Source organism: Molothrus aeneus, chromosome 3, assembly GCF_037042795.1.
Source record: "Molothrus aeneus isolate 106 chromosome 3, BPBGC_Maene_1.0, whole genome shotgun sequence".
NCBI classification, from domain to species: Eukaryota; Metazoa; Chordata; class Aves; order Passeriformes; family Icteridae; genus Molothrus; species Molothrus aeneus.
Window position 1 is genome coordinate 35,520,760 of NC_089648.1, and position 26,942 is coordinate 35,547,701.

The 26,942-nt window shown below is 42.1% G+C and overlaps 2 protein-coding genes across 4 annotated transcripts in view; one reads left to right on the forward strand and one right to left on the reverse strand.

Annotated features, from left to right (window-relative positions):
• The window catches only part of MAP3K4 (mitogen-activated protein kinase kinase kinase 4), a 62,791-nt gene extending 48,850 nt beyond the window's left edge, over nt 1-13,941 (forward strand). Inside the window, exons 20-27 of the mRNA XM_066546677.1 lie at nt 57-248; nt 888-958; nt 3,068-3,184; nt 4,575-4,734; nt 11,317-11,439; nt 11,978-12,084; nt 12,291-12,470; nt 13,399-13,941. Of these exons, the coding sequence (XP_066402774.1) occupies nt 57-248; nt 888-958; nt 3,068-3,184; nt 4,575-4,734; nt 11,317-11,439; nt 11,978-12,084; nt 12,291-12,470; nt 13,399-13,419 (971 nt within the window). The 3' untranslated portion in view covers nt 13,420-13,941. The remainder of the gene's footprint in view (nt 1-56; nt 249-887; nt 959-3,067; nt 3,185-4,574; nt 4,735-11,316; nt 11,440-11,977; nt 12,085-12,290; nt 12,471-13,398) is intronic.
• A 1,127-nt stretch (nt 13,942-15,068) lies between these two features.
• AGPAT4 (1-acylglycerol-3-phosphate O-acyltransferase 4) overlaps nt 15,069-26,942 on the reverse strand; it is a 71,688-nt gene continuing 59,814 nt past the window's right edge. For all 3 annotated transcript variants that reach the window (XM_066546680.1, XM_066546679.1, XM_066546678.1), the window contains 2 exons: nt 24,253-24,451; nt 15,069-17,726 (listed from right to left, as the gene is read on the reverse strand). In XM_066546680.1, coding sequence (XP_066402777.1) covers nt 17,635-17,726; nt 24,253-24,451 — 291 coding nt within the window. In that variant the 3' untranslated portion in view covers nt 15,069-17,634. The remainder of the gene's footprint in view (nt 17,727-24,252; nt 24,452-26,942) is intronic.

The window sequence follows — 26,942 nt, forward strand, 5'->3', positions numbered from 1 at the left end:
CAAAGTATAACAGTGAATATTTCTCAATCAAGGAAATTGTTCATCACTCTTTTTAGACACTGCTTCCAAGCAAGCCCCGATGGAAGCTGTTCAAAAGTCTGTTCAGTTGTTTGAAGAAAGGAGATACAGAGAGATGAGAAGGAAGAACATCATTGGCCAAGTTTGTGACACACCAAAATCTTATGATAATGTCATGCACGTAGGTTTGAGAAAAGTGACTTTCAAGTGGCAGAGAGGAAACAAAATTGGTATGTTCTTTATACTTCTGTTTATCTAGCTAAAATACCAAACTTCATATTTTTGAAGGAAATCAAAGACTGTGTTTAAATATCTTCGGTCTCTACATAAGTATTGTCAGCTTTATTGAAATCCAAATGTTAAAATACAAAATACTGTTGTAGCTAGGATTTTCTTCATGTAGAAGGTCACTGACATTTTCAATGGTCAAATAACAGGAAACAAAGAGAAGGACTTGGTTAGGACTATTACTTAGGTATGATCTTGTGTTACCTGCGTGTGTTTAAACCTATTAAATGTTCAAGTTCTACATTTGGAATAACTAGAAATATAAATGGAAATTAGTTGGAACTCTGAGATTTAATTCACCAATCTTATTGTTTCCCCCGTATGATCATATTTTACTTTCTGGTTTGGGATTTTGGGAGAAAATATTTGTTCTTGAGAAGTTTTCTTTCAGGTTAGCTGATTAATGTTTTTACTTTCAGCTTGAATTCAGGGCTATGAGTGTGGTATTGTTACAGTTGAAATGTACTTGGAGTAGTAATTTAAAAGAAAGATGAACAGCAGTGATTTTTCCTCTATGCAGTTGATGTACCTGTTGCTTGTTGAAGGCAATGTACTGAATTTTCTTTACCCTGACTTTGCAGGTGAAGGCCAGTATGGGAAGGTCTATACTTGTATCAGTGTTGACACTGGAGAGCTGATGGCTATGAAGGAAGTGAGTACTGTGAATACAAGAATCACTGCTGCCCCTGTTTTTTTCCTAAACCAAATGTGGGTGATGTAGGAGGCATCGAGGGTTTCTGCACACTGCTGTTAGCTAACGGGGAAAGGATGGGAAGACAAATTGTTTCTTCATGTAGCCACAGCTACTGTTAGCACTTTTTCCTCAAGTTGCTTTTCAGTTTATAACTTTCAATTTAAATGTATGTAAAATGGATAATTTTTTTTTTTACTGATCTCATAGGATACTTTGTGAATTTAAATGAATCCTTAATATATATGAACTTACATTGAGAGATTTTAAATAATTTTGAAAGATTAGTGAAGACTGTGAACAAATTTATATTTTACTTTGCACTGTTTCCTCTCATCTTTTATTACTTCTTTCTTCATTCCTTAGAGCAAAAGATAGGAAGTGTGACATCAGATGTTTTTCAGCTTCTCCCATAGTGTGAGCTAGGTTGAGTCACAAAACTGCTGACTAACTTGTGGGTACAGAAAATCTAGTTTTCAGGATAGGAGTAAGTAAAGCTGTGTAGGTGTAGAAGGCGTAGATCTGTTTCCCCTACAACACCTTGTGGTTGTTTTTCTTTTAAATTATTGTTTCATTTTAATGCATTTTTACATCTTTAGACAACTGCAAACATTAAGGGTTCACAGCAGTTACTGTGGCAACCATTGGATGTTGCAGCAGTTACATTTTATGAGCCAGTTCTTACACATACACACAATATGTGTGTGACCTCCAAGGTGTAGAAAAGCAAGACTGGGCTTGTGCTTAACTTCTTGTACTCAGTCACTGACTAATACCAACACTTGAGATTTTGTTGCTGGTTTTTTTTCTCCTGATGAAATAAAATTTTTCCTCCCCATCACCTTCACTCTGTTTCTGTAATTCAGAGTTGCTTTCTAGGTGCAGGTGCTGTTTACAGATCAGCATGTGTGTGCTCTTTAGCAGAAGCTGAAGTAAGCTCATAAATAGATCTTCTTTGAGAGATGTTTGTTTCACTAGGCTTGCAACTTCCAAATAAAAGGCTTTTTTGGATTTCTTTAAGAATAATTTGGGGAAAGTTAGATTTTTTGATTTTTTTTTAAACTGGTTAAGGGCACTGCATTCCCCTGCCCTTGCACCAATGACACTGTGGTTGTATTACCTCATCCACAGTGTCATTAAAATGACTTCAGATTATAGTGGACAAGCTTTACTACAAATACATAGTATTGCAACTATGCATTAGGGAATATGTAAAATACTTGAATATCATTTGTCACCTTTTTGTAATCTTCATGTATTTAATTATACCACTGCTTGAGTACAAACTGTACCCTGGAATTGTTACACAGAATGTAACAACCGCAATCATGCCTTCAGTGCAATTATGTGCATTTATTTCTTTAGCAGTTGTCCTGCACTCAGTTAATGAAGCTTCTGTTTTCTAGCAATGTGGTAAAAGTAGCATCTTCCATAACTTGCTATTCATCTTGCTTATCTTTGCATGGTTAGAAGCTTTAAATCATTTTTTCAGAACACCTGATAATGTTTTTCCTCACTGAACAGTCCATCACAGCATAGAAGTATTGAAAACTTGTTTCTTTCTTCAAAATCTTTGATGGTATTTATTTCATGCCACACCTTTTCCTTGCAGCTGCCTCGTTCTCATTGAATAAACTCCTCAAAGAGATCACTTAGACTCTGGTGATGAAGAACCTGGCAAAAAACCTTTGTTGAATGATAGCTGTCTCTGATGTTGCTTTCAGATTCTCTTGTATTGTGTCTGTCTACCACACTTAAGTTAGAAGGCAAGCGCAGAAGAGATATATATGTGCACACGAGTGTATTGACACATTTAAGTAACATAATTTTGCTCTTACAAAGTTTCTAAGTCATCATAGTTGTAGGTAATTTTCCAGAGATAGCTTAGTGTGCTTTATTTGTTTCAGTTTGGAGGTGGAGAGGGGTAATTTGGGTCTTTTTGTGTGATATGGTATTTAACAACAACAACAAAAGCTTTTTGTTGTGTTTGAGTTTAGGATAGGTTGTTTGCTTTTTTTGTTACTTATTAATTTGAAATAGCATCAAAACAATGACAAATCCTTCTTGCAGATAAGATTTCAACCTAATGATCACAAAACCATCAAAGAAACAGCTGATGAACTGAAGATTTTTGAAGGCATCAAACACCCTAATTTGGTTCGTTATTTTGGTGTGGAGCTCCACAGGGTAAGAAAACATAAATTACTGGGGTTTTTTTTATAAGGCAGAGAGAAAATTTTAAGAAGCTTTGCATTATTGGAGGTTTTTACATGAGAACATTCTAGTTAGTCTTGTCTGGTTGTCTCTGAATAGCAGTGTCTTTTTTCCTCTGGATATTGAGGTCTCTGAAACATAGGAGAAACTTTTTGGAACTGGTACATAAACAGAGGAGGCTTAAAATAAGTGAATAGAGTGAGTAATGCTGGAACTATTCTATGCTGCTACTCTGTTGAACTGGTCTAAAAGCAAGTTATATCATATATGGTATGGTAGCTCCTGTATGTAGATAAAGACTAGACAGGCTAAAACCTGTCCCTTTTAGCAGCAAAGGTTGTACTTGTATTGTATCATGTTGATTCCTGGAAAAATCTTCTGCTGGCATTTAAATCTTGATTCCAGGCAAGTATTGGAATTTGGCTAGCATCTCTTCAAAAGGAAAAAGCAAGTTTTCATGCTTGAGCAGCAGAACTAATGAAGTGTATTCTTCTATGGAGTTGGATTCCAGAGTTGTGTGCTGGGATACCCAGCTTCTTACTACTCTCTGCTTTCCACATGCTCTTCCCACTTGTGAGTCTCAAGTCCTCATGTCTTGCTGGAAAGTACTGCTTGGATTTGACTGGTTTGCTCAATATAGAAAAAGTTGTTTTGGTGACCCATTGCTGGTTTAGAAGGGGATATAGGCTGCTTTCTGCAGTTCTCTATTTGAGACACAAATTTGGGTGTCTGTGCCACTGGGTCATTGGTTTCTTGGACTAGATTCTAAATGTCTTTGGTATCTTTGCCATCTTTTTATATTAATTCAGTCTGTTTGAAATCAGATGGGCTTGGAGACAGAGTGGAAGCAGAAGCCTAATTTTTTCCTTAACGTGAGTTAGAGTTGACATGCTTGTTCAAGCCACAGCAAAGAACAAAAAACTTGCCCATTTCAAGCAGTCAACACATGATACTGCAGGAACTGAGACAGAGAGAAGGGATTAAAAAACAAGCCCAAAACATCATTTTGTACTCTTTTTCACCCCCTTCTCTAAATAAGAAAGAATCTCTATAAATTCCTGTGTAATACACCTGCAAGGCTTTCAAAGTGTCTGTCATTTGCTTGATGCCAAAGCACTGTATTTTTATACCACCAGATAGTATCAGTTATGTACAAATGATGCAGATAGGCATGTAGCAGAGAGTTTCTATAGCTGTGCAATAGAATATTAGATATTTCATAGTAAGTGATACTTTCATTAAGACATTACATGATACTTTATTTCATGAACAGTGAAGGATGTAGGGAAAACTGTATCTTAATTCAGTGTTTAAAATATAAAAAAACTATACCAAATGAAATCTGGTTTGTTTCCCAAAACAGGAAGAAATGTACATCTTCATGGAGTACTGTGATGAGGGCACCCTGGAGGAGGTATCAAAACTGGGCCTTCAGGAGCATGTCATTAGGCTGTACTCAAAGCAGATCACCATTGCTATCAATGTGCTGCATGAACATGGTATTGTTCATCGAGACATTAAAGGTAATGTTGACCAAAAAGGTAATGTTGTTGTTTCAGTGTGGTAGATGAGAGCAGGGGGAAGGATGGGGGCATGTATTTGCATATTTAGTGTGCATTATCTATGCAGCCCTTATTTGTATAAAGCCTTCTATTAAATTTTCAGTTTACAAGCCATTGGATAGTTTCATGCTTTTTCGTTTACATGTAGATCGTAAAAAACATTCACAATTGTCATTTCAAACTCATAAATTTTGCCCATGATTTATATAGTTTTTTTAGAGGTTGTTAAGATTATTGGGGATTTATCTAAACTCAGTTATTAGTCCTTGCATTTTTAGCACTAATGTACTGAGTTATGTAATGCTGTATTCCTTCTCGTCTGTGCAAATAAATGGTGTTTTCTGGAGCTGACAGGCAGTGTACAGTGCTAGAGTTGTGCATCAGAACTTTTCCTCGTGATTCCATTTTCCCAAAGAGTTTTGGAATTTCAGATGAATGGCTGATTAAACTTAGTAACAAAACTGTTGTTAAAAGAACTTAAGTGATTTTAGGGTATCCCTTTATCAAGTGTTTTTTTTTCCATACATTTATCTTCTCGTGCCTGGCTGTCAGCATTTGCGTACGTAATTAGCAGACTGAAACTGCAGTAACCAAAGGGGGGTTGGGCTTGGCATTTAAGATACCCAGTGTCAGTCCTCATTTCAGGTTCATTTTTCTTTTTCTGCGCCTTCCAACAACATCTTCCATGTCTGGTTATCTTGGTTTTGTTAGTCTGGCATATTTGGCTCACCGGTGGCAGGAAACTTAGGCGAAGGTAGGGGAAGCAATGCACACAATATGCCCTGTGAATGCTCATTTTGTGCCAAGGCAGTGCAACCCAACGATGCTGGGTTTCTATGTCCCTCTTGCTCACAGGGTTTTGAATCACCGCAGCAGTGTAGGAGGTTCCCAGTTGCTCTTGGTCCTTTGGCCTCGTGCTTCTCATTTGGGAAAAGAACTATCTACGATCCAGAGGCCTTCCACCCAGGTAGGCCACTCTTGAGTCAGTTTTGGCTTTTTTTTTCTAGAAAACACTTTCCCTCACTCCCATTCCCCAGCAATCTTACCTTTTCTGGTTCTCCTTCCTTACCAAAGGTTTCTCTCCAGTTGTGGATTTCCCTTTGTGCTTTTCACAGTTCCCTCCTTGCCCTTTTCTTGATCATTCCTTGTCCAGGTTCTGCTTAGCTGGATTATGCTCTCCTGGAAGCTCGTTGTGATCAAAATCCAAAGCTGGCTGACAGGGATTTCTTTTGGGCTGCTCAATGTCATTGCTGATATCTGGATATGTTTCCAAATAGGTCTTCTGCTCTTCATGGAAACGCATGGAGTGAGAAAAGCTGCTTAACGGAGCTGTAATGTTGTGTTACCTGAGAGCATTTATGTTGCAGCAGGTTCCTTATGCCAAATGTTGGAGTGTTTCTTGAGAGTAACAGAGGGTCATTGCAGGCACATCTGTGTATAGACCTTCCTGAAGCTCCATGGCAGAATATAAAGACAGACCACAGAGGATATTTTTATAAAGGTTACTTGATGCATTGGAAGTCTTTTGCTCGTTGACTTCCTTTATGCTGACATTGCATCCCCAAGTTTTCAGGCTAACAGCAGCAAAGAACACGCTAATTTTAATTTTTTCTCTTGGGTAGACTAGTACTCTTATTTTTCTGATAGGGAAGAGTGACATTCAGACTGTTAAAACTACTTTCCTATGAAAATCTTGCTGTCAGATCCCTCTAGATCTCTCATGGCCAGGTTTGTTTAACTTCACTGTCAGTCTATTTCTTTTAGCAGCAGATAAGCAATTCTTATAATGATTGTTTATCTGTATCCTGCAAGACAGCCGTACTTGGTTTCTGCAAGTACCTTGTGCTCAAAAATAGACTTTATGTTAGGAGTGTCCCTTTGTGCCACTTTGTCTTTCAGATGCTATTATGGCATCCAGCTCTATATGGGTAAAAGATAAAGCAAGATAGAGCTGCCAAAAACATTTTTCAGCCTGTGCTGGTGAGGGCAGATGGAGGGTTGTGTCAGCTGGGTATTGCATTTAGCTGCTTTTTGCTTAGTCTGCATCATTGTGAAAAGCAGGTGGTGCTGGTCTGTAGCAGGTGATAGTCTCTTGTGATACTCTTTTAATCTCTATTCTGGATATTGAATTTTAATTCCTGTGGCTAAGCCCAGTTTTCTTGGTTAGAATTATTTCACTTTTTGTAAGGAAGCTGCTCTGGTCAGTGATGCAGGATGATAGAATGTTTAATGCTGGAGGGAACCTGTGGACATCTCTGAGCCCTCTGTCCTAAACAGGGCCAGCCTTAGTATCAGATCCAATGTCAGATCAGATTGCTCAGGACATTGTTGAGGTGAGATACATGTGTATCTCCAGGGATGGAGATGCCCTGTTCCAATGACTGACCTATCCCTACTGTGAAAAGCTTTTCCTGATAGCTCCCTGGAATCTGCAGAGGTTGCTGTTGTGTCCATTGCTGCATGACCATTTCACAGTGTGCCTTTGAGGGAAAAGTCTTCTCTTGCTATCCTCCTATTACACAGCTGAAACCAGCAGTAAATCCCCTGCAGACACTCCCCTGAGCATCCCTTCTTCAAGCAGAGCAAACTCATCTCACAGCCTTTCCTGGTACATTGGGTGCACCAGCCCTCTGAACATCTTGATGCCGCTGTCCTGGGTTTGCTCCCTGTGTGTCATTATCTCTCTTGTGCTGGAGAGCCTAAAAACAAGACACAGCACTCAAGGTGTGATCTCAGAAGTGCAGAATTGAGAGGAATAATGAGGCCATGCCTGGTGGATTCTCTTCAGGAGAGAAGGGCATGTTCTTGAAGACTCCTTGGATGAATACAGAAAATAAAAGGATTGTATCTGCAACTTTACTAAATCAGAAACCTCGAAAGAGATGCTCAATACAAAAAAGTCTTCATCCAACTGCTACTGTGGTATTGTCTTCTTGTAACATTGATGTTAGCTCAAAGCCTTGTGAAGCTCAAAACTTCTGTTATCCTGTCTTCCTGATGAGCACAGGATGAGCAGGAAGGAATGTCATTCACCAAGAGCTGGAAACCTGCAACAGGAGACTGTGAGCATGTGTCATGCTCTCTAAGAGACTGAGAAGAAGAGTATGCGGAAGCTGAATTTCTCATCCAAGGGTAGCATTTGGCCTGCTTGTTTCTTGAATGAAGTTGGCTGCTGCACTGCTTAAGCACTGGCTGTGGAATGTCTGAGCTGCCTCTTTTTCTGGAATTACAGCACAGCCTTTACTGGGGCTTTTTGAACTGCTCCATGGACTCACTTGATTTCCACCAAAACTTTTGGACTATCATGCTAGTGCAGTTTTCACTGTTCTTACTATGGGGCTGATCTGGGAGAAGTACAGGGCATGAAACTTGAGTTTAAATGCTTTAGGTTTTGGCTGCTGTAGCAGGAGTGTGGCTTTTGACACTGTTTCTTCTCAGTGTGCCCAGGAGGAGCTGTGCTCTAACAGCAGGAGGGCTGTGCACAACTGGGCATCCTTCTGCCTCTGCCAAGTGTATCCAGTGGTGGTGCTTCAGACAGTGCATGTACATGTAAGGGGAGAGAAGGAATGGATGGAGGTGGTCTCTTTCTGCCATTTCACTCATGGGCTTTGGTTTTATTTTGCCTATTAACCATGTGGATGTGCAGGAGTTCCGTTCCATTCCCAGTCGTGTTAACTGCCAAGGGTAAAAAGCATCGGGCGTCTCCGAAGTACTGACCTCTTGTCTGCTCTTCTTACACGGGTCCTGCTGCATCTGTGCAGGTTTCATTTGCTGCTTTTAAAGACTCCTCCTACAGTCTGGCCTTGGTTTCTGAACAAGCAGTTTACAAAACAGGCTCCAGTGATACCACATCAGTGGAAGCTGACAGAAAGTGTCTGCAACATAAGTCTTCAAGTGCTGTCTCTGGCTTCCTGCTGAAACTTTGGTTCAGTGCTTTATTCCATTTGACAATTCCAAGGGCTTTCAGAAAAAGGGCTCACAGGAGCTTTCATGGCAATACTTAGGCTAAATTGTCATTAGTTTTTATTAAAAGGTATAAAGCCTAGTTTGTAAGGCCTTGGAAGAAGGTTTTGAACTGTATTAAACTAAAATATTCCATTAGCCTAAATTCAGCACCGCTAGGCTCCATCCACAGTAGTAGTTGGAAACTTCTGTGAAATTCTCATGTTGCTTTCTTGAGGAATGGAGACACAGGTTTCCAACAATCCTTGGAAAAGTGTTTGTTAATGAGGACTGTTTTTCCTAAGCTCTTTTTTTAGGCTAAGTGCATCTACTTTCTATCTGACAAGCAACTGCTTGAAAACATTGGAAAAGCAGTTGACAGTTCAAAGGAAGAAGCTGCTGCTCTCCTAATGCATTGCCCATACTTAGTGTCCCATCAAGCAGCTTTCTTGTACTGCTTTGTGTCTTTCTGGATCTTTCATTCAAGGAGCTGAGGGATGGTCTACCCAACTCCATTACACACACCTGTGATTGCAGGGTGACATAGATCCCACTGATGCCAAACTGCAGAATCTAGTGAAAGAATTCTGGAGGACGTGCAAGCATCTGACTGCCAGAAGTGGAAAACCATTGCACAAAATGCAGAGACGAGTTGTATTCCCTGAACATTAATTCTTTCAGGACTTGTAACTAAAGGTTGGAATTTACTTCTGTTAATGATTTTGCTCCCCCATCAATTGCAGTTCTATGTAACACCTCTTGGACTAAACAGTTATCAACTATTGTCAGAGTAGCCAGAGTCCTTTGAGAAACGGGCAGGGTTTTGTCATCATTGACCTGCACTGCCTTTTTTGACTTGAGCTTTTTGAGGATTCTTTGTATTCTTTATGAATATCTTGGGGATGCCCGACCAAGTGAATGGGAAAAGGCTATTAACTAAGACTAACACAAAAGGAGGAGCAGCCAAGGATTTCTGTACTGCTCAAGGTGGAACAAAAGTGAGAAACTTTGGAAGGTTCTATTGAGATGAGCCATTTTTGAATGAAACTTTTGCATGACATGGGAAGATGCTATGTGTAGTGAAATCCCCACTGTCTGCCTACTCCTAGAGTAAGTCAGCAGTTTGTTTTGTGCATACTATCCATCTTTCCTCAAGAAAGACCACAGCTGAAGCTCTATTTCTGCCAGGTGATACTTGCAACCTACTTGTGCTTTAATTGTGATACTTGCAGAGTCCAGAATGTGGCCTGATATAAGGAGCTCCTTCTGCTCTACCTGTTTTCTGTTGCTGTCAAAATGAATATTTTGGCAGGATGTTGAATGAAAGAAAACCACAGATTGTCAAAACCACTTGGTTTATTTTGTGTTGTTCTGTCGAGCAACTGACTTGAAGCCACTTGCAGATTCCCCTTGGAGATTTTTAACTATGCTAGGGAAGTTTGTTCTAGTGTAAGCTGCCAGTATAGCAAATTATTTTAATGGTAGTCCTCCTCCAAAAATTGCTCTGGAAGTAAAGTGCAACAGGAGTAGGCACTTGGTAGTGTAAGTAATAAAATACTCTAAACTCTGTTTTGCAAGTCATTTGTGACCATAGTGTCATTAAGGTTGGAAAAGACCTCCAAAATTGAGTCCAACCTTGGATAAGCCACCACTATGTCAGACAACTAAACTGTGGCACTGAGTGCCATGCCCAGGTGTATCTTGAACGCTTCCAGGAATGGTGACTCCACCGCCTCCCTGGACAGCCTGTCCCAATGCCTGACCACTCTTTCAGTGAAGAAATTCCTCCTGATGTCCAACCTGAACCTCCCCTGGTGCAGCTTGAGGCCATTTCCTCTCATCCTGTCCCTGGTTGCCTGGTAGAAGAGGCAGACCCCACCTGGCTGCACCCTCCTTTCAGGCGGTTGTTGAGAGCCACAAGGTCGCCCTGAGCCTGCTCTAGTCCAGGCTAAACACCCCCAGCTCCCTCAGCCTCTCCTCACAGGACTTGTGCTCCAAACCCTTCACCTGCTCTGTTGCCCTTCTCTGGACATGCTCCAGCACCTCAATGTCCTTCTTGTAGTGAGGGGCCCAGAGCTGGACACAGAACTTGAGGTGCAGCCTCACCAGAGCTGAGTACAGGGGGATGATCCCTTCCCTCGTCCTGCTGGCCACACTATTTTTATTGTCAAGTATGAGTCTTGACTCAGAAGAACTGAAGAGATACTGGTGGGAGGGACACAGCAATGGCCTCTGCCAGGAAACAGCTTCTTCTGAGTTTGTGCTCACAAGGAGAAGCACTGGAATTCCTGAAGGAGTCGTTTCTTGTAACGAGCTTGTATGGAAAGCTGTTTAATTTGCCTGCCATACTGCTTTTTTTTGTTTGTTTTTTTTTTTTTTTTTTTTTTTTGTTTGAACACTTGTCAACTTCCAGTACACCTCATGTTTAGCACAAACCCACCAGAACATCTTTAATGCTGTCATATTCCACACTTCATTCACAGGTAAAGATCTAAATGTGAATTCAGCTATTATCCATTGCAACTTCCAAGGCTATATTGAGAAGCCCTCAATTCAGCTCTGGTTTAAACAAGTGTGTCCATGTTTCCTTATGTTTCTTAGGAGCCAACATCTTTCTTACCTCATCTGGACTGATTAAACTAGGAGACTTTGGCTGCTCAGTGAAGCTGAAGAACAATACCCAGACAATGCCTGGAGAAGTGAACAGTACTTTGGGGACTGCAGGTGAGGAAGCTTGTGCTAGGCAGGTACTTGTCTAGTTACCATAAAGGAAGATACCTCTGCCAGAAGTCTGGAGTAAAACCATGTGTTTCAGGGAAACTTGATTTTAACTTAGCTAGTTTTGTGCTTTACATCCAGAAGCCAAAACAATAAGTGAATGATATAATGGGAGAGTTTAAATCGTGTTTGTCTGTAACTATAGAGATGCTGAAGCGTGTGTTTTCTGGGGTTGTATTTTTCTCTGCAGCCTTACTGAAACTGTCTTCACTAAACAGTTGCTTAATAGATTTTCAGAAAATGGCAGTCACTGAAAGCATGTACTGTAACAGCATTTTCAATATCACTTTTCAAACTGAAAGACATTTGTGCTGAAAACATGTCAAAGAACAAGAAACCAGCAAATGGCAAAACTTAGCAAGAAAACCTGAGTAGTAATTCATTGGGTATTTAAAAAGCATTTCGTTTACCCAGTCAGTCACTTGATGTATATACTGTTCCTTCTGCTGTATGAACTGATGGCATCATATGTGTTGTTTCAAAGCATACATGGCTCCAGAAGTTATCACGAGAGCAAAAGGAGAAGGGCATGGACGTGCGGCAGACATCTGGAGCCTGGGCTGTGTTGTCATAGAGATGGTCACGGGCAAGGTAGGGATGTTTTATGTACTGGTGAAAAGCAAACTGTTCTCAGCAGTTTTTCTGCAAATTCTGGTTCCACTCTCAGCAGTCTGTCACACTCATGTCTGCAAGGAATGGGATGGTTTTGCATTTTCTGGAGCACAGAAATACATGCTCTAGTGGGTAACAAGTTACTCACTAACACTTGCACTTAGCAATGCTATCACCTGTTGCAGAGGCCTTGGCATGAATATGAGCACAACTTCCAGATCATGTATAAAGTGGGGATGGGTCATAAACCTCCTATTCCTGACAAAGTGAGCCCAGAAGGGAAAGACTTCCTTTGCCACTGCCTGGAGAGTGACCCAAAGATGAGGTGGACGGCCAGCCAGCTTCTTGATCATCCTTTTGTCAAGGTTTGTCTGATGACTTTGGCTACAAAAACTGCAGATGGGAATGGGGAACAGCTTTTAGTCAGCTTTGTTCTCAGTGATGCCACAGAGCTTGGTACCATGGTGAGGGGCTGCTAGCAAATTGATGCTGTCCAGGAAAAATAGATTGGCAACTTTTCAGAAGCACATGTGTTGTGTTCAGCAAGCACGTGACTATAGGACACGGTGTGCACCATGCAATAAACTTTCACTGCTGTTTTGAAATGCATTATCTTTATGTTAAAAACACAAGTCAGGCTCCAACTCAGTGGTAGCTAATTGGATCTGAAGGGCTTTGCACCAAGTAAGGACTTTCACCAAGCACAAATCCACAGCTTTTTAGACATAAGGGCCCCTCCATAAAAAGTGAAACCACACACAAGAAGTCTCCCATTCTTCTGTGCAAAGGGCTGATTTTCTTTTAAGTTCATACTTGAATGTTTTATCTGGCAGCTGCTGTAACAGTCTGCAGTTCTTGTAGACTATGAACTATGGTGTGATGTTTTCCTTAACAACAGGCAAATATTCACAGCTACAAATTGAGCTGTATTAGTAACTTCTTCTTTGAAGAAGGAGGATCACAGTAGGTTATTAAATTGTCTCATTTTCCAGCATAAAGTTGATCACTTTGGTGTTCTGATTCAGTAGCAGAGTGTTTGGCATCATCACCCATCCCTCATCAGTGCAGCTGTAGCAGATCCCATCCATCAGAGGGGGACACTGCTTTAGGATGCATGGTAACAGTGGGAATGTCAGTACTCCCATACAAACACTTGTAATGCATTACTGTGGAACAAGGGAGAGAAAAAAAAGTTCAAGGTGAAGGTGCTAAAGAAATGGATCCATGATCATCTTGCTGCAGGAGGGAGATGGCTGAGATGGCTGAAGTAATTGCCTTTTGCTTTCTTCACAGGTTTGCACAGACGAAGAATGAAGTTACTCAATCTCTGGCCTTTTCTATTCTGACAAGATTTGAATCACTACTGTATGTAATATTTACATAAAGACTGTGCTGAGAAACAGTCTGAAAGTTGACCTTAACGAAGACTGCACAAGTGACAGTGTCACTTCCTCTGCTGCTCCTGTACATTTACCTGGCACATGTTGCTCACGTGACGTGTCCGCAAGTTGGAAGAAGCTGCATGTTTCAGTGAAAGTGCCATTACTACTGTATATGGACCAGACCCTTTTTGTTCCTTCTCCTGTTTCTCATTTGACTGAGAACTTGTATTGTTAATATGTAGTATTTTTGAACTCTCTAGGTTCAGAAAAATGCTGTAGTGTTATCAGGCGTTATGGACCTTGTTTTTTAATCTGTTTGAGTGCACTGACTGTGAACTTTTACTGGGGTTTTTGTTATTTGTTTTTGGCAAGCTTCGGATTTGTTATGCACAAGGCTGATTAATGAAATTTAAAAAAAAAAAAGGTTTTTCTCAATAAATGGTTTATTTTAGGAGATGTTGGTGAAGGGTTTTTCTTCCAAGTCCCATTTTATTTTTTGCAACAAGGTGATAAGACTGCTAAGCTGACCTAACTGGAATAAGCTGCTCTTGTATTGCAATAGTCAGTGTTTCTCAAGTTTCAAGATGAGTACTGTGAGATATTTCTTACACAAGAGGGAAGAGAAGTAAAGTTCCCCCTTTCATCACCGTCTGAGAAAAGAAGGGTGATGGGTAATTCCTGACACTGCCTTTTATCTAAGGGACACCTTCCTTCTTGGATGTCTGCACTGTGAACAGGGAGTGCCCTGCAAGACATTTTTGTCTTCTAGAAGAGAGCTGTACAAGGTGATTCTCGTGTTCTGTTTAGCAAAACCAAGAACCTACTGTTACCTTTTGAAAACTGACTTCTGATCCTGGGCTTTAATTTCCCTACCACACCTCAGTTGTCATCAGCCTCAGAAAAGGAGGAGAGACTAGAAGTGGTTAGCAATTGGAAGAAATAGCCTGCAATGCATGATCTAGTTGATTTTTTGTTTTTACTGGCTATTACAAACAGGTGACTTAAAACTGTTACTTGTAAACATTAGTGCAAGTTTACATATTTCTGTTACAGCTTCAGACTTAAAACAGGTAATTTAAAACTGGCGTTAAATATTTAGTTTTATATTCTAGTGTCTTGTCTCATTTTAAGCCACAAATTCTTGATTAGTCACAGGTGTGGGGTGAGTTGTCAAGGAGGTTCCACAGAATCTGACATTTCTACCTAGAAAGTATGAACCTTGCTGTGTGTGTCACCTGTGCAGGTATTTATGCTCTCAAAAAAGATAATGCTAAATTTAAACAAAGACTTCCCCTTCTTTTCAGTGCTCTATTTTCAGCTGTGTGATGATAGGAGGTATGTTGTCATCCTCAGTAAAGGGCTATGAGAGTACCTGAGGTAGTAGTGTCCCCCCAGCTTGCTGTGTGCTTCACTTTGCAGTGTAACAGAAGTATCTGAGTGAGTTGTGTCCTCACTTGCCTTGTTTCAGGTGCCCTTGAACACAAACAGAACAAACAGTGGACAGCTTTTAGTGTGACACTAAGATGACAAACTCGTACCAGTTTGTTCTTGCCAACCAAAAGAAAACTCAATCACTGCATATTAGCTTTTTATACTTTTATTTTTGTATAAACAAACATTAAGACTAATTTTGTTAAGGCAGTTGTAGAACATACAGTTGCTGTGGGGATGAGGGGCAAACACTGCTTCCTAATAACCTATATCATTCTTTTAATACAGTGAACTGGAGAAGTTTAACTTTGGCAAGGACCATTAAGCTTTCTCTGTCTGTCAGTGAGTGCTGGAAGGGCCTCAGTGGTGTGCCAGGACTTGCACAAGTGCTTAGGAGGATGGATCCAAGAGTGGCATGTTTGGCCCTCAGCCTGTTCTAAGGGTTGGTCCCAGGGAGAGGGGTATTAAATCATCTCATCACTCTTTCAGAAGTAGTCACTTGTTTGATGCTTTCCTCTGGGAGAAGGGCACTACACACAGTTGGAGGGGAAAGGGCTAAGATCATTCAAGGAATGCCAGATGTCTTCCTTACTGCATGTTAAATCTGTGGCTCTCAGGAAGGCAGAACAGCCTCTGTCACTCCAGGAATATGTATTTGCTGCTCAGAACTGCTCACCTACCACCCTGAGAAAAGACCACTGGGCCTGCCAGGTAATGTTTACAGTGAAATGCTACCCTGGAGAGGCTTTTCCTTCTCCCCTCCCACCCATTTTCCAGCTCTTGTGTACAGTGGCTTCAGGTCTGGCTTGTTAATGCTACTACAGGATGCACTACTCAGTTTTTCACTGTTAAGAGTGTTACAGCAAATGGAGAGCAGGGCATGTGCTTTATTAACCAGCATTGTAAACATTACAGTATTTTCTACTCTTGGGCTCTAAAAACATCTGAGCCCATATTTCTGTTCATGACATTGAACAACCTGTTCCTGAAAGCTTCAGAACATAAAGAATGCATGTGTACACAAGATATGTGAGGCAAAAAGTCTCCCAAAACAGTCTCTCACACTGCCTATGCCTTTCTTCATGTTGTAAATGTTACTGCCTCCACTATCCCTAAACTTCACTTAATGCTCCAGACTAAAAGCACTACTTCACCTGCTTTTTAGGTTCTGCATATTAAAAAGGTGAGTTTCTAGATTATCTGATGTACTGAATAGCAAATACATATTTCATGGAATAATTAGTATTGTTGTATTAGCCTGTTTCTTCTGGCCTCAGTTTTATTATATGCAAAGAGCCATGTTTTTATACCAGCTGCTAGAGTAAGACTACTCACTTTCTTCACTAAAGACTGTCTGGTTTAGCTCTGTGCTGAGTGAATATGGACTGTCCTTGAAAGTGTCAATCACAACCTCCACAGCTCAGTGTCAAGATCTGTAGACTTTAAAAAATTGGGATTTTTTTTTGCAATCATATTTGCTGTTAGTTAATGTCCCCTCCTTTCCTTTTTTTTTCCTGCTTTAAATAAGTTATTTCTAGTCACCTGCAGACTCTTAACTCTAGAAGTTTAAAAACAGGAGGCAGTCCTGCAATCAGTACCAGGAATGTCAGAGCAACCCCGCTTTCCTCAGAGCTTGGTTCTAGTTTTATTTAATTCAGAAGGGTGTCAAATCAAGATAGACATTAAAAAAAATCAGCCATACCCACTGTCCTAGGTCTCTCTCCTAGTTCCCCCTCCTCCCCAGAAGAAAATAATTTACTATTACTTCAGGCTGACTGTTATGAGGCACCAAGTAAACTAATTTATCAGAAAAGACAGACAAGCAGGTTAATTAGGATCACAACAGTATGGATATGGGGCATACTTTGTAATGCACACTTTGCATTATTTCACTACACCATGCCCAGTTATTTTGTTTTCCAAAATTGTTAAGGTGGCCTGGAATTTTAAGTAGCATTTAAAGCCAAAAGGAATTTTACTACTTCAAGTTTTCCAAACTAAAATGACATTTACTCTGAAGAATTAGAGGTTTCAGCTATCCCTGGGATGTATGGCCTGGAGAAAAAGAGGGCAGTGGGTAACTGAGCTCTGCTCAGGCCACAAAGCCAAATTCTGATCCAGGTTCTGCTACTGCCACGCTCCGCTGTCTGGATGTCCAGGCAGGGTCTGAAGCTCTGAAGGGCCCATGTAGTGCACACTGTGGGAACAGGCTCTGGATGTACAAAACTCTACTGTAGTTCTGCCAGCTCAGCAGAGCTGCTTCAGTCCAATACTGCTATAACCAAGCACAGCATCCCGCTGTGCTGTGTTTAAACACTGACAGATTATGGTTGTTAAACTGTGTGAGCTACACAACTATCAAGTTTAATCATCTTGTAACAATCTTCTGACATTAAAGCTTGCACCTCTGCTTAGTTTCCAGGTAGAGTCTCTTCATACAACCACACTGGAATTTTTTTCCTTCAACACTTAAGATACTTCATAGGAAAACAAACCAACCACATATGTGCAAACCTGTTGTTGAGAGTATACGAAGGAGTGCATCCTTAGAGCGTGTCATCCAGCCCAAACCCCAGAGAAAAACAACAGGAGCACAAATTCGGATATGCACGGCAATTACTCATCCTCGGATCTCACTTGAAGGACCGTGATATGCACTTAAGAGTTTTCAGCAGTTGCATTTGTTCCCTTTGGATTGAAGCAGTCTCTGAAGGTGCTACTTTTGTTTCTGCTTGCTGTCATTGTTGCCATAGGTGGAGCCCTTGTTAATCTCCGTAACCCCGATCATCCATCTGACACCAACAGAAGCTGCAAAACAAACACAGTTAAAGCTGCTTGAGGCATGGCCTGGACATCTGTACAGGTGGAGCAGCATGAAAGAGACCTGGGATGAAAGAGGCATTTGATGCTCCCACATCTCCACATCAACTTATTTGCCTATGGCATCTCATGAAGGAAGAGCCTCAGGCTGGACACATCCCCTCCCATCAGCAGGGAAGAGGCTACAAGGAGCAGGATGGGTGTGAGAGGCACAGGCATGCACAGCCCTGCGTGCCAGGGGAAGGGAATTCTGCTGGCTTTCAACAGCCCCGTGTCTGAAAGAGCACAAACAAGTGCAAGGGAACTTCAGATCTTCATAAATAAAAAAAATGTAAGCTGTGGTATTTGTTAATGGTAGCTCATGAAAAAGTTCATTACAAGAAAACAGGTTAATTTAAAAGACTTTTATAGATGATTCAGTGGAAATAATTTACCATGTGCAAGGATTATTTTATTTATTTATCTGTAGCACTTAAAGTGACTAACTTGAATGCAGCTTTACCTAAACTCCTTCCTTCCCACTTTTGGTTTCTTTGTAAAGGGGCTCATTGCCCAAAATCTGTTATTCCTCAAACTTCTTCTCAGCTACTGTACACATTCAGAACTGCCATGCTTCTTTCAGGCCTAAACCTATTAGGGAAGTCACAAACATCTTCCCTCTGCTCAGAATGCTTTCCAAAAAAAAAGGAATCCAAACCAAACAAACTTAGAAAGCCACAAACCTCCCCTAAAGCCTCCAAATCCCACTGTCTTTCTGACTGATGGTGACAGTAAGGTGAGGTGCTCTAGATGTCTCATTCCCATCAGCCTTTACTTCTCTGAGATGACTCTGGACAAACTCTCACCAGGCCAAGTTAAGTCAGTGCCTGAGATCACCAAGAGGATCCAGAGGTTTCATCCCACTACCAGGCATCCCTTGTGAACCACAGGGCTGATCCAAGGCCATGTCCTGGCATTTGCTGCTCTCCAGCCCTGGAAGGGGAGAGGGCTGGCAGCTGGCACGCAGTGCTGCCCTGTGCTTCAGCAGCTGCTGTTGGCACAAGAGCATGGGCCACAAAGAGCCATCTCCACAGACTCCTGCTGTGCAGTCTGACAGTGCATTGGCAGCTTTTAGAGTGCAAGCGGTAACTGGATGCCAGGGATGAGTCACACGTGATGTGACATGCTGGCTGGACACTGGGAAGCTGGTCTGCCCGTGGGGCTGCCCTCAGGCCTGTGGATGCCAGGAAAGCAGGGCCCTCTCACAGGCAGAGCTGTGCAGGGAACAGTCCAGAAAGGGAGCCGGCTCTGAGGGCACTCACTGTCACTTACACTCCACTGTCACTCTGTGAATAGAAACACACACCACTGAGACAAGCAAAGGGCTTCACTCTCACAGACAGACAAGAAAGAAAGAAAACCATTTCTGACATTTAACTGGCCATGAGCTGGGGAACACAAGAGGAAGATCCAACGTGTAGCCTGCAGTCTGGGACCATAACAGTAAGCATGAAATCATTAAGATTTTTAACCACAAGGGATGGAAACAGCATCTGGAGATGGACACAGAGCATAAATAAGAGCAGCTGTTACAGCAGCCACACACCATGCTGGGGATTTAATCCAGTTCCAAGAATGCCTGGACACAAAAAACAACTAGTTCAGCAGTTCAGATGTCCTTTTTTGTCCTTTGCTCCCTGGCAGAAGCTGCCACTGCCTTCTATCCCCGTTTCACCCTGTAGCCCTCAGCACCCTGGGGAAAGTGGGGTGCAAGGAGAAGAGGACTGCTCATGTTTGCCAAGCCTTGGAAGCAGAGAGGGCTAAGGCTGGGCTGCCTCGCTGGTCTGTCCCTGCAGTGCCTCCTCACCACAGCTCTCCTGAGCCTCAGGGCAGACCTGAGAGATGCCTTCACATTTAAGGGTTTATTTACTTCTTGTTTTACATACAACTGTAATAAGGCTTTTTACTGCAAGAAGGGGGAGAAAGGGAGATCAAGCAGTAACTCAGGGTTTAAGACCACCCTGAGAAGTGCATGAGAGAAGCTATTGGCTGAAGCACCCTTGAACTATTGCACAGCAAACTGAGGTAGCTGAGCTCCTGCCTCTTTGTGCCCCCCACTACTCAGCATTCAAAAGATGCAGGAGGTTGCTGAGGACCTGCTGTGCCTGCTGGAGAGGTGAGGGCTCAAGGGGTGCTGAGCTGACACAGTCAAGAGAGCCAGGAGTATAATCTTTCTTGGAACACATTCTAGCTCCAAGAAAATTACCACCTCCACATGTAGTATCTCATCCTTCAGCAAAACCTTAGCTCAAAGGATTTCCACCTTTTTTCTTACTACTCAGGATTTTTTTCTTATCTGTTGCCCTGCCTTTATACTACACAGCAAGTGCTATAAGCAGCACAGCAGGCAGGGGCATAAAAATTTCCCACATATAGTTTGCACTTGAGTTGTATAGGTTATGCATTGAAATTGAGATTTATACAACTGAAGACTGTATGAATTGTAGACATTTCCATTGAAGGTCTATCCTACATACTATGAAGCAGAAGAAACAAGCAACACACTTACATAAAAAAGGTAAACAACCCACCCCAAATCCCCCAATTTCTAGGCACCAGGCTGAAAGGCCAGACTATCTGGCAGCTCCACCAAAAGGCAGAATGGACACAGCCATGATCCTGCACATGGTTTGTGAAACTTACTACAGCCCTGCTGGCCTGTCCCCTCCTCACCTTCCATTCAGCTCAGCCTGCAGGCAGTGCCAGCCTCGCTGCCCAGGTCACAGCGTGCTCCAGCCCTGTGCTGCACACTCTGCTCCTGGACACTGTGATGTCCCCAGGGCTGCAGTATGATCCCACCCACAGAGCACAGTACACACACAGCAGCTCCCAGGAATCCCAGCTGGCTCATCCCTACTGGCACTCGGTGCAGAGGGAATGCTTCTCTCCCCTAGAACTGCTATGGAGCTGCTGGCCCTGTGCCATCAGCCCAGATGCCACCGTGCTTCTAGCATGAAACATGGAATAGCTGCTGCTCCCTTCTAAACCCTCTCATCTTCTGCAACACTCCCCTTTTAACTGCTGTTGATAGCTTTACAATAAATTACTTCTAGAGCATGAAGGGTGGGTGTCCTCAACATAAGTTATCAAAACATGAAAGGCCACCCCACATTTGGTTCTTTGAAGCCAAATGAGACTGGGGAAGCAGGAGGAGGAGAAAAATAAGAAGCTGCTGTCACATACAGAGACTGACATTTGACAGACGTGCCTATGCTTCAGCACCAAAATATCAGCACCAATTTTTCAATAGTTGTTGTGAGCTAAGTACCTAAATCTCTAGCCGTGTGTCCTGTGAAACTAAAGCTGGTTTTCAAAACACTTTTGTTCCTCAAACTACTTGAGCATTTATCCTCTGGAGCAGCAACTGCCTTGTATTGATTCAAGCAGTTTCACAAAGTGCTCCCACTCCCAGAGCAGCAGTAAGGTATGAACACAGTGTGATGACTTTTGGGAGTATAAACAGCCAAAATGCTGCACAGCAAAGCATGAGGGGACAGCATTCACAGTACAAAGAAATGCCATTTATTTAGGGCTGAAAGAGTTTGAGCTGAACCAAGCAGAGCTGTACATACATGGGTTATTCATTCTTAGACCTCAGAGCTAGGTCTGAGGGATTACAGTCCTTCCACTCCAGCTCAAGTGGAGCATTTTTCTTAGAGCTCTTTCCACCTGAACAGCCAGTTACTTAAAAGCCAGTCAGTGTTTTACTGGAGAACAACACAATAAGCAGAAACTATCCAAAGGACAAATGACAATCTAGAAACAGTGCAGAGGGTACCTGGTGAAAGGACCTCCTAGTTACTCTGCTCTGTCACAAAAGGTTTATTTTGTGCTTATCTGCACTGTATCAGGTACTGAAACCCACCTTTAAAAACAGCAATCTACTACAATGAGCTATTGGGGACTGCAGTAAAGTTCCTGATTCTGGAGTATCAGGTGAGCTGTCAAAGTGCCAGAGGAAAAAACCAAACCAGTACCTGTGTGCTTCAGTTATAAACAGTGAGAAAAGGTCTGCTAGGAGCAATGGAAAGAGCTGATTTTGTCATCTGATAAATCCCTCCAGTCTGCAGAAAATCCTTCCTTTTACACTGTACCAGGTACCAATTACCACTCCCACTGTAAAGACAGTCCTCCCTGCTTTACTATGCACTGGCTGTGCTTGCAGGCTGCTGGAGCCTTGTGGTAGATCCAGTATTACAGATAATCTGAGAATAAATCCTTTGGATTATCACTGCAGTCAAGAGCACACTCAGAGCAGCCTGCTTATTAACCTTTCCTTGTGGCTAGAAGCAGAAGAAAGATAAATGGGGAACAAGAAAAGGGGAAAGAAATGAAATGAAAGTCGTTCTTGCTGTCTCTTCTTGGTAGCATCATAGCTTTTTTCCTTTACAGGTTCTTTCTTTCACTTCCTGATAAAGAAAAGAGGTGACCTAGGTCACTAATAGCATGATTATATTAGGCTTAGGGTGCAGGGTGAGGGGTGTGGTGTCACTCAGCTAAATTATAAAGGGCTAAATCCAAAACCATCACAAATGCTACAATGTCAAGCAGTAAAGCAGTGGGCCCTGAGGTTAAACTCCAGAAACCCTGAATAATGGTGTGAGGCTCTCTGTGGAGGGTACACAAGGCATGAAGCACTTTGCAATGGCACCCAACCAACCAGTCTGCTGAGGGGAGAAACTGAATTAAGAGAAAAATGCTGAAGGAAAGATGACAAATTCAAACCATTCTGCAGTAGCTACACTTCAGTGCACCATTAGGCCATCATTCCAAAACCCAAACAGACTATGCCAGCATTTCTTCCAGAGGCAGAACAAATGTCTCTTCAGCAAACTGCCAGGCAGTGGCATTTACAATGGTGTCACACCTCATCCCACCCTGCTGTGTGCCCACTTTGCAAAGGAGCACAGGGGAGGCTGATTCACCTCTCCCTGCAAGTGACACTGCCTCCCATTCCCAGCACACCCCAACCACATGCTCCCTCTACACTCCCATCCTCTTCACCAGTCAGAGAAGGGGAAGGGGGCACTGCTTGTGACTTCCAGCAAGCAAGGTGGGTGGAAAAAGAGGCTTTTAAGTTGTAGTTGTTGTCCTAAGGAATTCTTATACATTTTACACGAAGCATTTCCAGGGTAACAAGCACCAACAATTACTCCAGATGAAGACAAGAGCTCAGGATTCCCTTCTTTTTTCCTCTACCCTGCCCACCTAATGTATCAACAATTATGCTGGATCTTATCCTTGCTTGTTTTCCTTCTTCTGGCTCAAAGCATCATGAAGGAAATTTCCTGCCTGCATGCACACACAAATTGTTCCTTCTCCAACTACCTCTATAAGAAGCATCAACAGGAGCTTAATGCAGCATTTGTTTTGGTGGACAGTTTCTGAAAAAGAGTACTGGTTGTCTAGCACATCAAACTCTTCACAGATGGCTAAAAGGATGTTAGTTAATCTTGATCAATCTAGCTCAAGAGGTAGACTTCTGAGAATGCAAAGAAATATTATGTGCTAGGAACAATTTCCTGAGTAGAGAGCAAAGATTCACTTCTGAGACAAGAAAATGCTCCACATTTTCTTATCTCCTCTGTATTGCTATTCTGGACATGGCTTTTTAAGTCAGCTCTGTATCCAAGTTCTCTCAGAGCCAAGAAGACTGTGAAGTTCTGTTTCTTTTTCCAAGGTTATTTGTAATATACACAGATGTGAAGGTGATGAAGTAATGAATACCTGTGATGGTCAGAGCAATAACAGACAGTATTTGTTTTAAAAATGTATGGCTTATTCTGGAAGGGAACTTTTTCTTCAAACCAGCACTCAATCACAGACACCCAGATATGATGCAATTTGCTAAACTGACCTGGTTCCTGCTTCCATGAAGAACACCAGATAAGATCTCCCTCCCTTTCTCTGGGCCAGCTCCTTGTTTTGTTTTCCTTCCTTGTCTTAAATATCATACTAGTTGACATAGGAACCAAGGCAGTTCAGAACTGCCACAGGAACTGTAGGAATCACCTACAGTGACAGTCCATGCCCTGTGCTGCATACATCAGAGTACATGGCCAAAACAGGCTGTGTTTAAATCATGAACTGGTGGATTACCAGTGCATGACACATCAGACTATGATTAAACAGAAGCATACTCGAAGGAATAAATTATCCTTGTGCCTTTCTTCTAAGCATTTTAAGTAGAACACATCAACACAAAACACAAGAAAAGAAAGCCTTTTGTAGGCAACCAACTGAGAAGTCACTGTTTGAATTCTACAGAAACAGAAAAATTTGTATGCAGTTCTTACAAAAAAAAGTACAACTATAAAAAAATAAACAAAAAAGAATCTTTTTAACCTAGTCCAGGCTAGAGTGGACATATTAGGTGGGTTGTTGAATTCACTAGTCATCTTTATATTCAGCAAACCTCAGTAAATCCTATTGGACAGTTACACTGTAAGTGATCTTTTTCTATCCGAAAACTCACCTATTATAATGACAAATGCAAAACTAGCCAGTGTCAGTGATGATCCACTGTTGATCATGTTGATGAGCAGCTGGAACAAAGGATATAGCAGCAATAAGGCCCAGAAAAGCCAGTTCAAAAGTGTCCATGGCCGACGGGGTGGTACTGTCGGGACTGCTGGGTAGGTTCCTGTGCGGTAATATTCCTCCTGGAATGCATCCTAGGAGAACAAGGGAGGGCAACAATTACATCCTCATCTGCCAACAAAACTAGCCATCCCTGCCTTTGATGCTCCTCCTTCTGGAGGCTTGTAACCACAGGGGAAGATCAAAGAACAGCTGATGGCTGGAAAGCTTGTACTTTGAAGTCAATGAACACAGAGTCAAAAAAAAAAAAAAAAAAAAAAAGAAAGGGGGAGCATGGGAGCATACACTGATGTGTGAATACTTTCTTTCTCCTACACAGAGCAGCCTGAAAAATGCCATACCTGGAGAGCATAGCAGCCTAGGCAAACAGGAGGGATGATGGGATATACACTCCTGCAGCAGTGCAGGCATCACTGCTGAACCTCCTGCGGGAGCCACAGCCACTGCCCAAGCACTGCGGGTAAGCCAGGGAAGTGTCTGGGCTCCATGTACTCAGCAGCATCCCCTGTTCCCTCTTGTTTTCTCCAATGGCTGCTCTCAAACAGCACCCATAAACCTGTCAGAAAGGGTGAGCAGGCATAATTTTGTCCCACACTCCAAAGAACACCACCCCTTCCTGCCTTTGTCCCAGGGATGGAGTCTTGTTTACCTTGTTTCCATGATGCCTGTGGTAGGAAGTTTGGGTGCTGAACCTCCCTAGAGGCAGTTTAGTGTGTCAACAGCACAAAATCTCTCACTGGCTTTGAGCATATGACTTGACCTTTAAGTATAACACAAGGAGGATAATGGGGTGGGGATTGTTTTTTTCTGTTTTGTAGCAGCTGTTTTTTAAAGCACGGGAGACTTTGAATTCATACCTTCCTCTATAGCCCACAGGGGTGAATAGCATTGCCTTTACTGATCTCACCAATCCAAGATATCAAAAGTGGGTAGGGGAAAAAAACCCCTCCCTCTTTGTTAAAAGCAAAGATTATTAATCTGCCAATTATCTGTGTTATCACAAAAAACTGGCTGAATAATGAAGTCAGCATTAGACTGACACAAAAAAAAAATAATTTAATCAGAATGAAGTATGATATTTCTTTAAAGAAAGGATTTTTGGTTTCTAAAACTTTTAGGAAAGCCAAGATGAATCAACCAAAAGACTATATTTTCTACTATGCTATGATTTTACACTTACACTCCAGTTGACACAAACAATTCTTTACTTACTTGATAGCAACTTGAGCAATTACAAGCTGTTACCACTTTGTCTATTTCAAAATGAACATTCAGCTTTTATGGCATTATGCAGTAATTAAAGCACTGCCCTCTCTTTATTGAGATTACAAAAACTGTAAGTGTTTTACTCTTGTGAGCTGGACTGTAGTGGGATCACTGTGGCCAATTACTGGGCCATCTTCAACAGAGTTCACAGTGTATGGGGTTTTCTTCACAGTGCAGTGAGGACTGCTTTAGAACACAGCTACTCATCATCAGAAAACTGAACTGACTACATACAGTTAGGTTTCCCAATGCTGGTATTACCCAGGAATGTGAAGAATTCCTGACTATTGCTGGCACTGCCATTAGAGGGCCTGCTACTACAGAGAGCAGGAGAGGCTCCCTTGAAACAAGGACAGCAGGGTTTTTTTTGTTGGCTCTGCATGGCATGAGGGGCAGCAAAACCACTGACCACACCTCACTGGGAGGCTTGAGGCAGATGGAACACAAATACAAAAGGCAAAATACAATGTCAAGGCCAACAGCTCCACCACATTTCCCACTGTTGTGGGGAACAGCTCTTCAGTCACAGTTTCTTACCCTTAAACACCTTCATTCACTTGCAAAAGGCATCCATGGCTTCATCTGTCCTGAAAGCTTTTGTGAGGGTGCCTACGATACCCAGCAACAAGACAGACTTTAAATAGATGATATGCCTCACTGTTTCCCAAAATCACCTTCCTCACATTAGGTTCCTTTCATTCCTCTGCCCACAGAGCTTCTTTTTGGTTTGTAATGAATTCCATCCACGCAGGTATCACATTCCAACATGGAAACATACTCCCTCTATTGCCCCCAGCACATTTAAGTTACTTCAGACAGTGAGGTAATGCAGTGAGGGCAAATCAGGGAACATCCATCTCCTTGTGAGAGGCTGACTGGATTCCTCCTCTCCATTCCCACAGGAGGTCTGACAGCAGAGGGAAGCTGCTGCCCCTTCGTGAGGAAGCCCACAAAGAATGAGGATCCAAAGGAAGCCCACAACGAATGAGGATCCAAAAATACATTCTTTGTTCCCAAACACTGGAGTTCTGTACACTTCTCCTCTTCAGTCAGGCTTTGCTGATTCCCTAGGACATTTCTGTATATATTTTCAGGCCCTGTTTTCCAAGCTTCTTTTACAAGCAAGAAGAATTAGAGGCTTGCTCTCTTTTTAATGAAAATTAAGATTTTCAAACAGAACTTCTACTTCAGGTGCTGAGGCTATCATGAGGCAAAAAAAGAAAACAAGCATGAAAGGACTAGCAGAGTTGTGATTACTACATACTATCTCTTCAGACCTGGCAAAAAGATCCTCAACCC